Below are 15042 nucleotides of genomic sequence, written 5' to 3' on the forward strand. Positions count from 1 at the left end.
CCCAGAATTTCATTCAAATTAGACTTGGATTCAAATCTCAGTTCTGACATACTTGTTTTGTGACTTTGGAAATGTTACTTAAAGCTTGTTTTTCATCTGAAAAATGCGGATGTGGCTATCTCCCAAGTTATGGTAGGGATTAAATGACAGTGTGTAAAGCACCTAGTAAATTTTTGACTCTCAATAAAGGTTCGTTATTATTGGCATTACATCATTCTCCCAGCTTTGAATCCTTTGTCCCTAGAAGCTGACACCTTTCTCCTCTTCATTTATTCATGTTTTCATTCAACAAACTCATATTGTGCGTCTGCTTTGTGCTTTCTTCTGTATTAAGGGCTGGTTATACAATACAAAGCTGAATAAGACACAGTTCGTGCCTCCAAAGAGTTCATAGTCAATGGGAAAAGGGAGAGACAAACAGATGAACAGATAATTGTAAAACAAAGCAATCAGTGGACAAAGATAATGGAGAATATCGTGAGGAGTAGTGAGGGAAGGCTTCCTGGAGGAGGTGCTGTTCCAGAAGGGACTATGTTTGAGGGTCAGAGGTGAAAGAACAGCACCTGCAGGAACTACAAGCAATTCCATGTGACTGGAACATCTTAAGTCAGCCAGGATGGGGGAGGAGCCTGTGTAGGTCAGGTTGGAGAACTTGAACTTCATCCTGCAGGACAAATGGTAAAGAGTTTCTGAAGCATTTTAGCAGAGGTCAGATTTACATAGCTCACTGGGATGGAGTACGGTGGAGAGATGGATTTGAGCGGCTGAGATTGGAACCTGGATGAATAGCAGTTGCAGTCATGGACATACATGGGCAAATTAGATAAGCACTTAGGAGATATGGATTGTCTGGGTGGGGTCGGGGTGGGAGGGAGAGGGAGAATAACAGCAGGTACCGAGCAAATATTTGTTCAAAAGATGGTTCACGGTATCTGACTTCAGTAGGTAGTGATGCTATTATCTGAAAAAGGATGGGAGCAACAGTTTTGGGGGGTGGGGGTGGAGAAAGTGAACTATTTCAGAGATGTGTTTGAAACAGTTTAGAAATGTGTATGGAACAACTGCCTGGAGACAGTCCTCAGGCAGGTGGCTCTAGGAGGGAGGGAGGGAAAGATTGAAGTTAGTCAAGAGACAGTTACAACCCTGTGAGCGGGTGAGATTAACGGGATAGGTAACCAGCCAGGATCCCCCAAGCCCACAATGTCAAGCGTGGTCTGAGCAAGGTTGCCAACGGTGGGTTCACGGCGGCAGGGGGCGCACTCGGACTCAGGGACGTGGAGCAGGAGGCTGCTGGGTCTCCCACAGCCCTGGGATGACAGGCCAGCTCCCAGAGCGTGCCAGAGAGACCAAGCTGAATCTGCGGGAGACCGAGGGCCCTGTGAGGTTGTTGGCCTAGTGCCTTCGATGGGGGAGATCCTCCAAATGGAGCTGAACCTCCAGAGCCTAGGTTCCATCCCCCTGCCCTGGCAGTTCCTCGGGGCATGTCCAAGTCGCTGATCAGAGCAGGAGCCTGGAGCCCTCCCGACCCCGCGCACTTTCCGGGAGATCTGACTTGTGCTTTGCAGTTTGGCGCTGCCCACCGCGTCCACCTGCAGGGAAAGCCCTAACCTGAAGGAGATGTCAGGGAATGGGGAGTAAGGGGGTGGAGGTGGTGCCGGGCAGTGGGAATGGGGTGGTCAACTCCAGCAGGGAGCACCAAGATGACCGGTCTGGGTGAAGGTCCCCGAGGGGACCAAGGAGAGAGGGAACGGGGTGGGGTCGGGGGGTCAGAGTCTGGATGCGGCACCCGAGGAAACAACGTTCTAGGAGGCAGACAAGCCCCAAACTCCCACTTGGGGATCCCCGAGGGACACCTTCCAGGGACCGGGCAAATGGCACCCAGAAATGGGGTCGGTGAATCAGGAGAGCAGGGAAGAGGCACACCATGCCTGGATAGAGAGGTCCGGGGATCGAGAATGCGCAGACAGCGCCTGGATGAGGGTTACTAGGGGCAGGAGAGCGAGGATTCAGGGCACAAAGCCCAAGATAGACAGGATGGCAGCGTTGCGTGGGGAGGCAATGGAAGAGGCGGGAGTGGGACGACCCATGCGGCGCCAGAGCATCGGGCGTGGTGCCCAAGGCACAGGAGAAGCTGGGGACGACGAAGCGGGCCGGAGGAGAGCGGAGTGCGGGAGCTAGGCTAGGTGCGCGAGGCGGACCGGAGTGCAGCTAGGGCAAGTCCGAGGGAGCCGGAACGCCGAGCAGGGGACCCAATCCAGAGACAGTGCTTCGGGGCGAGGCTCTGGAGAGGCAATGGGGCAATGCCTCTGGGGGTTCCCGGCCCGGCTGTGACTCCAGTTCAAAGCACCAGACCAAAAACACCGCCCAACGCAGGTCCCAGCACCCCCCCAACTCCCTTGTTTGTCTCCTAGTCCGGCCGGAACCGGCTTCTGCTCGCCGCGGGGCGGGCGGGTGGCTGCTGATTGGATAAAACCTGTTTCCAGCCCTCACTCAGCCAATCAGCGTGTGGCAGTGTTTTCATCTTGGGGTCGGAATAAAAGGGCTGGAATAAAAGGGGGGCAGAAAAGGCGCCGGCCGGGCCCGATACACACCAGTAAGAGCCGGGTGAGCTGGATCCGGGGGACCTGGGCCCCGGGCTTGGGTGCTGGGGGGCACAAGGCGCACGAGTAAGGGCGTAGGTTGAAGATGTGTGCATAGAAAAGGAGAGAGACTGAATGGATGAGGACCCGCCAGGAAAGAGTTGACGAATCGAGGAGGGAGCTGGGGGATGGAGGGACGGGGGTCCACTTCCATGGAAACGAGCTAATTGCCGAGGAAACGGCGCCGGATGGGGGTCGCGCGAGAGACTCGCGCCGCCGGTTTGAACCGGCTTCTCCTCGCCCATGCGGGGCTCGCGTGGCCGCAGCGCCTAGCGACCTAGACAGCGGCCAATGGCGCGGCAGTTCCTGTGCCGTCAGGCCAATGAGCGGGCCGTGGGCGGGCCGTTCTGGAACTCCGTGCGCTGATCTTGTGGTTCAGGGAGCCCAGTCTGGGAGAGGGTCCTCAGTGCCGGCGGGCGGGCGCCAGTGAGGGCCCCAGGGAGTGGCAGCCCTCAGGTATGCACCTGCCCAGGTATCCGGACCTCACGCTGCCTCCCTTGCCAACCCCCAGGCTGTGTCAGTCCTTCTGGGAGCCAGGACTAAGTCCACGTCCCTGAGCAGGCGTTAGTCCCTTCTTGTTTCCATGCCTCAGTTTCCCTCCGAGTGAGCCGAGGGAGAAGTCTCCCTGTCTGGCCGGGACGGCTTTCCCGGAGCTGCGGGCAGGCGGACGAGCCAGCGGCGGAGAGGGTGGCCCAGGGCACGGGCAGGGCTGGGGCTTCCTTGCTGCGCGCACTTGCCTCCCGGGCCGCAGAGGGGTGACAAGCTCCGCGCGCTGCGGCAGCGGCCCGGGTTGGCCGACCCGGCTGCATAGTGCCGGGCGCTGACGCCGAGGTCTGTGCGTAGGCGGCTGCAGAGCCGGAGCCCGAGCCGGAGCCGGGCCGCCGCGCCTCGCCTCGCCTCGCCTCGCCTCGCCATGGCGCCCACCCTGGCCACTGCCCATCGGCGCCGCTGGTGGATGGCCTGCACGGCCGTGCTGGAAAACCTCCTCTTCTCGGCAGTCCTCCTGGGCTGGGGCTCGCTGCTCATCATGCTCAAGTCGGAGGGTTTTTACTCCTACCTGTGTACTGAGCCAGGTGAGCCGGGTGTTCGGACTCGGGTTGGTTCCTGGAGTGGGGGCTTTGGGAGAGGGGGGATGGCGGTGTAGACCCAGACAGCAAGACCACCTCACTGCGCAGCACCTCCTAGTTAGCAAAAGGCCCATTTGATCCTCACCCAGTTCACACACACCCACAGTGTGTGCTGGGTACACATCACTGTCCCTGTTCTGTGGCTGAAGAAACTGAGTCTCAGATCTTCTGACTTGTCTGAGGCCGCACAGCTGTAGACTGTAATAGATCCAGAACCCCTAAGTCCAGGGTGTCCTTACCACCACCTGGGAACATGACTGGACTCTTCTCATCCCAGTGCCTGGCACATCACTTGCTTTGCAGTAAACATGTTGCTCTCTGACTGTAAGAAAGAGGAACTCCTGACTCAGTAGCTGGGGTGCAGCAAGAGAGAGGAAGTGGCTTGGCCTCCAGCCGGTGGAAGGTTCATCTAGAATCTAGATGTTTTTCTGTCAGGCCATCATGGAGTCTCTAAAGGGCTTTTCGGATACAATTTCTTGTCTGTTTTTGCTGCTTTATGATTTTCTAAAGGACATTTCCTCCCACAGGCTGTGAGAACATCTCAGTGGCCTTCTACCCCCATGGCTGGGGGGGTGGGGGAGGAGAGAGGTAAGGAGGATATTTATGGAAAGGACACTAGGTCTGTCCTCTCTGCTACACTGTAATTGGTGTTGCTGAATGAAAGACGAGGATGCTTGTCTACAAGAAATCTAACCCCCACCCCTATGTTCACACCCGACCTTGTGAAAGGATCCTGATTGCTGAAGGTCAGTGGGGTTCAGCCAGTCAGTGGGACCCAAGTGCCTCTCACCCATCACCCTGCTACCCACCTTCCTAGGCAACCTTGATAGGAAATGTTTTCCTCTGCTCTCTGTCCCCAGCAGTGACTACCTAAGGGTTGAACTCAGTAATGTCTCTCCCCAGTACTTTTGTCAGCAGCCCCTGCCCAAGTTCCTTTGGATGGAGATAGCCCAAGTCTGACTCCCTGAATCACACCACTGGCATGCCTTTTTTAAAAATTTTTTTAAATTAATTTATTATTTATTTTTGGCTGCATTGGGTCTTCATTGCTGCGTGCGGCTTTCTCTAGTTGCGGCGTGCGGGGGCTACTCTTCCTTGTGGTGCGGGCTTCTCATTGCAGTGGCTTCTCTTGTTGTGGAGCACGGGCTCTAGGCACGTGGGCTTCAGTAGTTGTGGCATGCGGGCTCAGTAGTTGTGGCTCACAGGCTCTAGAGCGCAGGCTCAGTAGTTGTGGCGCAAGGGCTTAGTTGCTCCGCGGCATGCAGGATCTTCCCGGACCAGGGCTCAAACCCTGTCCCCTGCATTGGCAGGTGGATTCTTAACCAGTGAGCCGCTAGGGAAGCCCAGCATGCCTTTTTTTTTTTTTTTTTTTTAGAGTTTTAACTTTGAGGGAAGAGAAGGCTTTGGACCAGCTCATGCTGCCTGTCAGCCCGTGTAGAACCCTCCCTGGTTTCCTACTCTGATCTTCCTAGAGATTCCTGAGCATTCCAAGTCACTAGGGAAGCTTTAGCTGGGAGAGGTTAAGGACAGGAGAAAGGGAGGGGATGCTGAGCCTGCCTGAGGGCAGAGAGTATATCACTTATAACCTTTAGCCTTTAGCCACTCAGAAATATTTCCTAATAACCTTAGGGTTCTTGGCAGACCTTTCCCCACATCAGCAAAAAATCTGGGGAGATGGGAGAGTCACTCAGACCTTGTTCCTTAAACAAGCTTTCTGCTTTGCCCGAGAGATGTTAGGAGATTAATGACTTTGGAAGGGAACAGATTGGAGTGTTAGGCGCCTCCTCTCCCTCCCTCTCTCCTCTCCTTGTAGATCATGACCCTTCCTGCTTGCCTCTGATGGATTCTTTCAGGCTGCACAGAGGGGTTAAAAAACAGAAAAAAGCATCATCCCCAGATGAAGCTTTTAGCATCTCATCCAGACTGGAGGACTATTGTAGTCAATTTTTTTTTTGACCTCCTGTGGTGTCAGAAGGTCAGATTCTAGGGTTTTTTCCCCCACATTGTCCACTGATTTAATTTATTTTATGGTCTTGGCGGCGCTGGGGCTGGTCACTTCATTCCTGCCTCAGCCTTGGCTTCTTCCTTCGTTGAAGTGGGAGGAGTCCCAGAGATTGTGCCGACGCAGTGCTGAGTTGGTGTTTAAGCCCTTGCGAGGCTTGCCTGGTCCCTCCTGTAAACCAAAGCGAAGGTGAAGGGTCAGGATTGTGGGTTGAACATCAACTTCTTATCCCGTGCCTTTGTTCCTGCCTCTGATTTTGGTTTTTCTGACTATCTGGCAAACCCGCTGACCCAGCATCCGTGGCGGGCAGGCCTGCTGATTCCACACAGCTTATCTCTCTGGCCTCCTTGCTCCTTGTTTCTTGGAGTCTGAGTAACCTGTTGCCTTTTGGGGCCAGGAGTCCCTGTGTCTTGCCTGGCTGGGTGTGCCCTGAGGATTTAGGATCAAGATTTCTGCTTAGGCCTAATATTTTCATGCTTGGGGGACAGCTGAATTGCAGAGAAGCAGTTAGGCCATTTATTACCTTTATTGAATTAAGCTTGTGAAAAGCTGACCAGTCTACATCTGACTGAAATGCAAATTTGTCAGCTTTTTGTTGCTTTTAGGACTGATGCTTTGGTTTGTTCTCGAAAGAAAATTTGCCTGAACCTGTTGAAATGTTCTCAGAACTCTTTCTTGGGACTCCAGCCAGAATCCGGCCACAGACACGGTGTCGGGTTCCAGCATGTCGAGGTGGGAGAAAGAAAGAAAGAGCTGGGTTTTCCATTTCCCCTCAGCTCTTTATCCCTGTCTCCCGGACAGTCAGGATGGATGGCTGGGGCTGGGGACCTGGGGCTGGCACTTGGCTTTGCCTCCCCACTCCCCGCTGGAATGGACAGGAGACCGACTGGGTTCCCAGCCCCGGCTTTTCCAGAACTGTGTCCTTTTGGCCGCCGGATGGCCGCTGTCATCACCCACACCCAAACTCTTTCTTCATTTCCTCTGTCAATCGGTGGCCCACTTTGACAGGGTCAGCTCAGGGGGCTGGTGCTACCTGTGGATGTTTAATCTCCTCTTTCATCTGACCTCTTTCACCTGACCATTTTCTGAGGGGCTCTTCTGGGCGCAGAGCAATCCGGGCCCTTAGGGAGTCTGTAGTCTGCCAGCATCTAAGAGTCATCACACATAGGCCTACATGGTTCCAAGTGGTGGTCCGACCCCAGCAGAGAGCAGGGTGCCGGGGTGAGAGCCACTGCGGGATCTCGTTCAACTTGGCTGGGGGGGGGGGCTCTGTGATATTTAGGCAGAAGCGTGGAGGGCCACAGGGGTGACTCAGGAAAGGAGCGGGCAGTGAGCCTCCGGGGTAAGCTGTGTGTTGAAAGAGAGGAGAGAAAGGACAGGCGGGCAGGAGATTACTGGAGATCTGGGAAGGGGCCAGGGCCCGCAGGCCCCTGGGGAGACTGGAATTTATTCTCAAGGCAGGAAGAAGCTCCTGAGGCAGAAGAGATGGTCAGATTCACCTGTGAGCCTCTCATGAATTGTTGAGGGCTTGCCACACTCCGGGTGCTGGGTGGGGTGGGGGTCCTGAAGGTGGGAGACGTGGCTTCTGCCCGAGGAAGCCACGGTCCAGCCCAGCCATGGTCCCCAAGGCAGACCCCAGTTCTGTGCTCTTGACCACCGCAGTTACTCTGCTTGTGGTGGCCGGGGGGGTGGCGCCCCTCACTGAAACAAAGCAGGAAGCTGGCCCCTGGGACCCTGAGAGAGCAGGGCCAGGCCTGGTCCCCACCAGGCCGGACCGAGGCTGCAGATGTGGACAGGAGATGGTCCGTGCCACTTGATGGCCCTCCCTTTTTATGGTCTCCTCCCACCCTCAAAGGCCACTGGTGGTAGCTTTTGAAAACCCATCATTTCACATTGTGTGTGTGTGTGTGTGTGTGTGTGTGTGTGGCCACGCCACGTGGCATATGCGGGATCTTAGTTCCCTGACCGGGGATCGAACCCATGCCCCCTGCAGTGGAAGCTCAGGGAGTCTTAACCACTGGAACACCAAGGAAGTCCTTTCACTTTTTTGCTGCGAATAGGACTGTTTTCACTCCCCCCAGTTTATTTTGGATTTTTTTTTTTAACTCGGTACTTGGGGATCGAGGTTGGGGCCTCCAGCCTCGGGACGTGTCACAAAGGAGCTGGTGCCCTTGGCCCTCCCCACCCACCCTGCCTGCCTCCTTCCCATGACCTAATTTCCCTCCTCCACATCTGCTGGCCTTACCTGGCTTCTTGGTGTCCCATTAAGATCCTGTCCAGCTTGGTTGGCTTTCAGGGACCTCATGGGAGCATCTTGGGGGCAGTCCCATTCTCACTAGGTGACATTAAGGGCCACCTGGCATTGCCCTGACACCGATAGCCTTGTGTGTCTTTATTCTCTCAGCATTTTCTCTCTGAAATGCCTCTAACCCAGGTGGTACAGCGTCAGCACAGCCTGAAGGTTAAAAGCAGGAGCTTTGAGGTCCGACCACCTGGATTCCAGTCCAACTTCCCCATATACTGTCTATGAGACCTCGGGGAAGCAACTTATCTGCTCTGACACTCCTGGTATCTGGATGTGGAGTATGGGGTGAGGGTGGGATGGCGCTAGGTGACACAGCAACCACTAGCGCGGAGCACAGCGGCCAGCGCACGCCAGCACTCTGCGATCACCACGTGGGGGCGGGGCCCTGGCCTACCCGGCATGGTCCTCTGACCGTGTCCTGCCTCGGTTTGCTGTGTCTGAGGCTGACCTCTTACCGACATACCCCCTGCCAGACTGAGATGCGGCTTCCTGTTGCCGGATAGACTAAGGATTTGAGAGAGACAGAAGATCCTGGGGCAGAGACCATAGCAGGGGGTCCAGAGGCCTGCACTCTGGGGGTTGGGGGCGCAGCTCGGGTTTGCAGAGGCCTCCAACCCGGTGCCCCTTCCTCCCTTGAGCATCCTACGGTCAGCTGTTCTGGTTTGTTTCCCTGGGGTCAGGGGAGCCCCCTCCTTGATCCAGGGAGGTTAGGGGCGCCTCAGGGGGACCACAGCACCCTCTTTTCTCCCCTGCTTTCTCTGTAAGGATCTCGTGTGTGAGTTCTGTGAGTGGGGCCGAACAGGGCAGGCATTGTTCTCTCTTCCCTGCCCCGGGTCTCCTCCTAAGCAGCCTTACGCCTGTTCTCTGCACACTCTGGACATGCCAGTTCCTTGCCTGTCTTCTTGGTTCACCTTCCCTGGCTGGGCTGGGCCGGGCCGGGCCGGAACGGGCCACTCTGGCCGCATCTGTAATAAGTCGGTGCAGGTGAGGCACAGAGCAGCCTGGACCGGGGTGAGGGCTGAGGTCTAGGCTGGGAGCAAAGGGGCACCCCAGGGGCTTGACACTTCCTGGGTGCTTATGTGTTTGGGTCTCTCTGGCCCACAGTGGCCCAGGTGGGAGCAGAGCGGCAGGAGCAGCCTGGCTGGGACTGTGTTTGGGCATCTGGGTCTGTGATCATTCGTGTGGGCTGTTTACTGCCAACAAAGCTTCGGGCTCACAGAAGGTTTAGTTCCCTCTGGGGCGAGGGGCACGCTCACACTGCTCCCTGGGCCGATGAGAGGCCACCCGGGCGCCTCCACCCCCAGCTTATTTGTTGCTGGACATCACTGCCCGGAGCTAGGAGGGCAGAGGGCCAGGTGGCCCCGTTGGCAGGGATTTAAGAGAAGGCTGGTGACCAAAAGTGTAAGGTCCCTGCTCCTGTTGTAGTGGCTCTAGGATGAAAGATGGGAGGGACAGATTTCCTTCCCTCCACTCTGACGTCTCTCCCCCTGAGCCCCCCTGTCTAGTTACAGGGTGACCAGATCTCTAAACAGTTCAAGATGTTTTCGTCCCCATCTTCACTTAGAGCAAATCAGAGAGTCTGCCTTGCATATGTGTGTTGCCTTGGGATTTCATCTTCTCTCTGTCTCGGGGGAATACGGTCGTGGCTTTAGGTCCAGCTGTGGCTCCTCTCTGGGGAAGCTGGGAGCAGGGCAGCCTGTGCCTTTACGCAGAGCCCGGGCTGCCTCGCTTCCTCTGCTGCCCATCCAACCATGGCTCCCTGCTTGTAGCAGCAGATCCCACAGCACTCCCAGCCCGGAGGGATTTCGTGTCCTCTAGCGCCCTCACAAGCCAGCGATCCCAGACCTGGGGGTGCCCCCTTCCCCCCCCCCCCCGTCCACTCTGTCGCACCTCTGTTGGTTTGCTTGCACCTGCACACCAACCTGGAGGTGGCCATTGCTTTGCGGACACCCTGTCCTCACGCTTTACATTCCAGTTCCTGTTGCTGCCGGCAGAGCTGACACCCGAAACCAGTGCCAACCTGTGAAGCAGCTCTGCTTTTCCAGAAGTGGCCTCGCTGTGGACAAGCAGCTCAGGCCTGCTGGCTAAGGCAGTGTGTGTGACAGTTCTGAGCTGGATCCTAATGGGCTCAGATGACCTTGTTTGTCATGTGTTTTGGCTGCCAGCATGGTGGGGCATCTTTTGGAAAGCTGAGAGAAAGTGGTGGGGGGGCGCTGAGAATCTGGCTTGTTAGGTTTTGTGTCTTTGGCTTCAGGAGGTTAACATTGGGGCTATAATCTCCTTCAATCCCCTCTGTCTTCAAGTTGGTTCCATGTGTCCTGTTTCATTTCTTCTCTCTTGATCCTTTTGGCCAATGTGATCTGATGCCACTGTTTTCATTCATTCAGTAAACAACTACTGTGTACCAGGAACAAGGGGAGGTGCTGGGGACACAGGTGACTAGAATACAGTCCCTGTCCTTCAGGGCCCCCAGCCCAGTGGGAGACTAGACATGAATTCACGCTGTGGATGAATGGTCAGTTACGGAACTCTGCTCCCAGTTAGTGTGTCCAGCTCTGCTGCCAGCCATTACCCCCATTCCGAGCCAACGAGAGGAGTAGTAATAGTAGTAATAACAACTTTTAGCTATTGTTTACTGAGCACTTTCTATGCCTATGTGAGCCCTAGAATGTTACCTGGATTTCTCTTTTATCTTCCTCAAAACTCTAGAAAGGTAGATGATTTTTTTATATTATGCCCATTTTACAGATAAAGAAACTGAGGTAGAGATGAAATCACTTCTCCAAGGTTATACAAATAGGAAGTGGAGGAACCAAAATTGGAACCCAGAGGCCAGGTCCCGGCACCCCACCCTCAACGTGCCCCCTGCAGGGCCTGTTGCGTCAGAGGCTGGCATATAGCATGATTCACCCAAGGTACATCTTTTCCCGTAACCTTGGGTCACCCCCGAGAGAGACCCGGGCAGGCCTTGCACACCTCAGATTTATAACCCTGGCGCCAGAGAGCCACATTCAGGAGGCACGCAGTTATCTGAAGAGAGGTATTTCCTTGAGTCTCCCAGCGTGACCTCACCTCTAATCAGAGGCTGCTCCTCTCTCTGTGGGATTAGTCAGCATCTCTTAACTAGCAGTCTCCAAGACGAGAGGGTTCCTCCGCCATGTGGCGGCCTATCCTCTACCCTCCCACAGTCCGCTGCTGCAGCACTTTTTCCTCCGTCTTTTCATTGTCTTGATGCCAGGTGGACTTTGGAGGGTATCATTAAGGACTGGGGTTACAGCACAGGCGTGGCCACAGGGGACAGTGACATCATGACCCCAGCGAGAAAAAGAAGCAAGGTGCACTTCAACAAGTGAAAGCAAATTACTTGGGACTTTTCTTTTTTTTAACAAAACAAAACAAAAACCCTTCCCAAGGGATTCCATGACACAGTATATGTGGTGGTTGATGCTGTGAGAACATTGGGGAGGACTTAGCACAGGGGCTGTGTGTTTGAGAAATCTGCCGAACTGGGCAGTAAAGGAGGCCCACTCACCCTTCCCCTTGGTTGACCAAGGGCAGCGCAGTGAGACCAGCAGCTTGTCCTTCCCAGGTGGTCTAGGGTTGGCCTCCTGTATACTGGCTGCAGACTGTTTCCATGGACAGAGCTGCAGAGAAGGTTCTAGCCAGCCTTGGGTCCCACTCACAGCCCGGGCGGGGTCCCGAGGCCTACTCTTCTAGGTGTCGGCTACTCTAGAATGGGAATCCCAACCTGGGGCTCGTGGGTGCTGCAGGGGGTGCCTGAAGGCCCTGAAACTGTGGACAAGACTTTGTGCATTTTCTAAAGAGCAGGAGCAGAGCTTTCTTTATTGGATTCTTGAAAGCATCTGTGACCCCCGCACAGAAGTTAAGAATCTCTGCATTATCGCTCCAGGAAGCTTGGGCCAGATAGACATCCCAGCCTGCTGGGGGGATAGCCAGATTCAGCCCTGGCATTCCCAGTGGGCTGACTCTGGGTGGGCACCTGCCCCTCTGATCTTTGGAGATCGCTGCCACGACCCTGTGGTCAGGTTTCCCTCCCTCTATACACAGAGAATGTCACCAATGGCACAGTGGGGGGCACAGCAGAGCCGGAGCACGAGGAGGTGAGCCGAATGAATGGCTGGCTCAGCTGCAAGGCCCAGGATGAGATGCTAAACTTGGCCTTCACCGTGGGCTCCTTCCTGCTCAGTGCCATCACCCTGCCTCTGGGCATCGTCATGGACAAGTACGGCCCAAGGAAGCTCAGGCTGCTGGGCAGGTCAGTTCTAGGGGTGGGGGTGGGCAGGTGGGACCCCTGGGCTGAGATTCCCCACCGTGGGTAATCCTGGTACCTGCTCTCCGGTGCACTGTGGAGCTCCCTAAATGCCTGCCCAGGATGGGCTTCCTACCCCATGTGCAACCAAATCAATAGTTGCTGGGATCCTTGCATCGTGCTGATCTGCATAAAACATCACGGCTCAGGCCTGCCTGGGAGGGTCTGGAATCGCTTGTCATTAAGAACACTGGTTTCCAGTCTTTCTGATCTTACACCTCCATGAGAAGAAAGAGTTTGAATACATATCTCTAATATAAGCACATGGAGCTGTCAGTAATATACACATATATCATTCTTAATGTTCTATGTGCTTTATTTTTTTCTCCCAATTCTATTGAGGTAATAATTGATGTACAGCCTTGTATAAGACGTACATACAGCATAATGCTCAGACTTACATACATCATGAAATGATGACCACAGTAAGTTTAGGGAACATCCATCCTCTCATACGGTGTTTCATGTGGCTTATGATACATATACAAAAAAATATAAATTCAAGGGGCTGAGATTTAAAATTATAAAATAGAAAATTATAAAATTTCTAAAATTATAAAATTGTAAACTAGTATTTCCCTACCTCTGGTACCTTTGTGGGTCATCTTATGTACCTCCTGGGATGTGTTCCTGGGCTATAAAGCTCCAGATTGCCAGTCTCAGGGTCAGTCCACCAAGCAGCTGGCCCTCTCTGGCCAAGGTACTCCCCAAGCCAGTCCCATTGGAAATGAGCATCGTGCAGGGCAGAGGTTTGCAATGAGAGAGGCCTGTAGCCCTGAAGGGAATGAGTGGGGGACCCGTTTCATTCATTCTTTGGAGCTTAAGTAGACTCGGTCCCCAGGTTAGAGCCAAGCAGAGGGGATTTGGAAGCTGCCATTCATCGCCCCTTGCCCGGTCGGGTTCTGTCCATCCCCTTTTGCTGAGCGGGCATATGGGAGCCTGGGGAATGGATTGTGTCCTCTCTCGCTTCACAGCCTTGGCCCGCTCCAGTCTGGGGAATGGAGGGGGCAGTGCAGCGGGGTGTTTACCAGATCTGGCTTTGGGGCTTGAATTCCAGCTTAGCCACCTGCTAGCTAGGAGACCTTGGAGAATTTAGTTTTTGTGTTTGTTTTTTTCTAAGTATTTGAATACCTGTTTTTTAAAAAATGTATTTTATTGAAGTATAGTTCATTTACGATGTTGTGCTAATTTCTACTGTACTGTACAGCAAACTGATTCAATTATACATATATATACATTCTTTTTCATATTCTTTTCCATTATGGTTTATCACAGGATATTGAATATAGTTCCCTGTGCTATACAGTAGGACCTTGTTGTCTTGTTTTTGTTTTTTGAGTTTTATTTTTCTCATCAGTAAAATGGAGCCAATTATACTCCGTAGAATTGTTAAATTAAATGAAAGAATTATGTAAATTTTCTGAAAGCATCTGACACATAACAAACACCTCCAAATAAGCAATGTTAACAATAACGATAATAACAATGTACTGTTTGTTTCTTTTTAGTGCCTGCTTTGCTGTCTCCTGCTTGCTGATTGCATACGGAGCAAGTAACCCAAGCTGTGAGTAAGCTTTTCCTCTACCCTTTTTTCAGGGACTGGGGAGAGAGTGCCCAGAGGTGCTTGTAGGCCCACCTGCTCTAGAAAGCTGGGCCAGGCCTGGTGCTCACTGCTCAAATTAGAGGAACACCTGTTAGGCCTTTACCCAGTGACTTATCTCTGATGGGTGGCTGGATGACCAAATAATGGCCCCAGACAGAGGTCTGAGAGAAGCTCCCAGGGGATGAGAAACACCCATCTCATTGCCGAGCCAGGCCAGTCCCCGATGGCCTCATTGATGCCAACTGGAGAACTAGGCCAGCTGCAGGGGTGTGTGTGGAGGTCATGAGCTGAGCCCCTTGGGGCAGCCCCGGCCAGCGCTTTAAAAATAGCTTAGAAGCTGCCTGGTCCCTAACCCTGCTCAGGTGGAGCTGTTGCTGCAGGGACTTTTAGAACAAACACCAAAATAGGATTTGTGTTTCACCAAACTCTTACCCAGGCTCATCTCCTGATTCTTGGGTACCTGTATTTTTGGTTTCAGTGAAGCAGCTTCTCTAGGCCTCTCCCTTGCTGCTAAGGTTAGTGGAGAAAGGAGGAGGGGGATGCAGCTTTTGCAAGAGCCCAAGCTCCATAAAATAGGCAAGAGGAGGATGAGGCAGAGGCTGGGCCAGCTCCCCAGGTGTCCGGCACTAACTCCTGATGGCTCGTCAGTCACTCGGCTGCGTTTGTTCGGAGCCGGCTCCTTACCCGGCACTGGGTCAGGCCCCAGCCTCCCTGAAGCTCAGCCGTGGTTCCCTGCTTACGAGCTTTCTGTTTTATTCCAGCTCTCTCTGTGCTCATCTTCATCGCCCTGGCTCTGAATGGCTTTGGTGGGATGTGCATGACATTCACCTCATTAACAGTAAGTACCAATTTTTTTAGGAAGATCTCTAGTTGAGTCATCTTCTTGTGAATCTGAGGCGGCTTTTATTGGCTTTGATTTCCTTGCTTTCCATTTGCCTGCATCTGCCTGGGTATCCCAAGCAGTAGAGGGTCGTCGGTGGTGAAGCTGTGGCAGCAAAGCCAGCTTCGGCCTCCCAAGCTGGGGAGGTCCTGCAGG

At 53.9% G+C, this 15042-nt stretch overlaps 1 protein-coding gene across 7 annotated transcripts in view; it reads left to right on the plus strand.

Annotated features, from left to right (window-relative positions):
- Positions 1 to 2531: 2531 nt before the first annotated feature.
- Positions 2532 to 15042, plus strand: part of SLC43A2 (solute carrier family 43 member 2) — a 38418-nt gene continuing 25907 nt past the window's right edge. The window contains exons 1-5 of one of the 7 annotated variants that reach the window (XM_082604114.1): positions 2532 to 2604; positions 3483 to 3712; positions 12142 to 12349; positions 13912 to 13967; positions 14768 to 14844. In XM_082604114.1, the coding sequence (XP_082460240.1) occupies positions 3553 to 3712; positions 12142 to 12349; positions 13912 to 13967; positions 14768 to 14844 (501 nt within the window). In that variant the 5' untranslated portion in view covers positions 2532 to 2604; positions 3483 to 3552. Of the gene's footprint in view, positions 2605 to 3046; positions 3713 to 11341; positions 11409 to 12141; positions 12350 to 13911; positions 13968 to 14767; positions 14845 to 15042 lie in introns of those variants that run through there. The other 6 variants (XM_082604118.1, XM_082604120.1, XM_082604115.1 and 3 more) reach the window with 6 other exon arrangements.

Source organism: Mesoplodon mirus, assembly GCF_964341445.2.
Source record: "Mesoplodon mirus genome assembly, chromosome: 18".
Taxonomy (NCBI): domain Eukaryota; kingdom Metazoa; phylum Chordata; class Mammalia; order Artiodactyla; family Ziphiidae; genus Mesoplodon; species Mesoplodon mirus.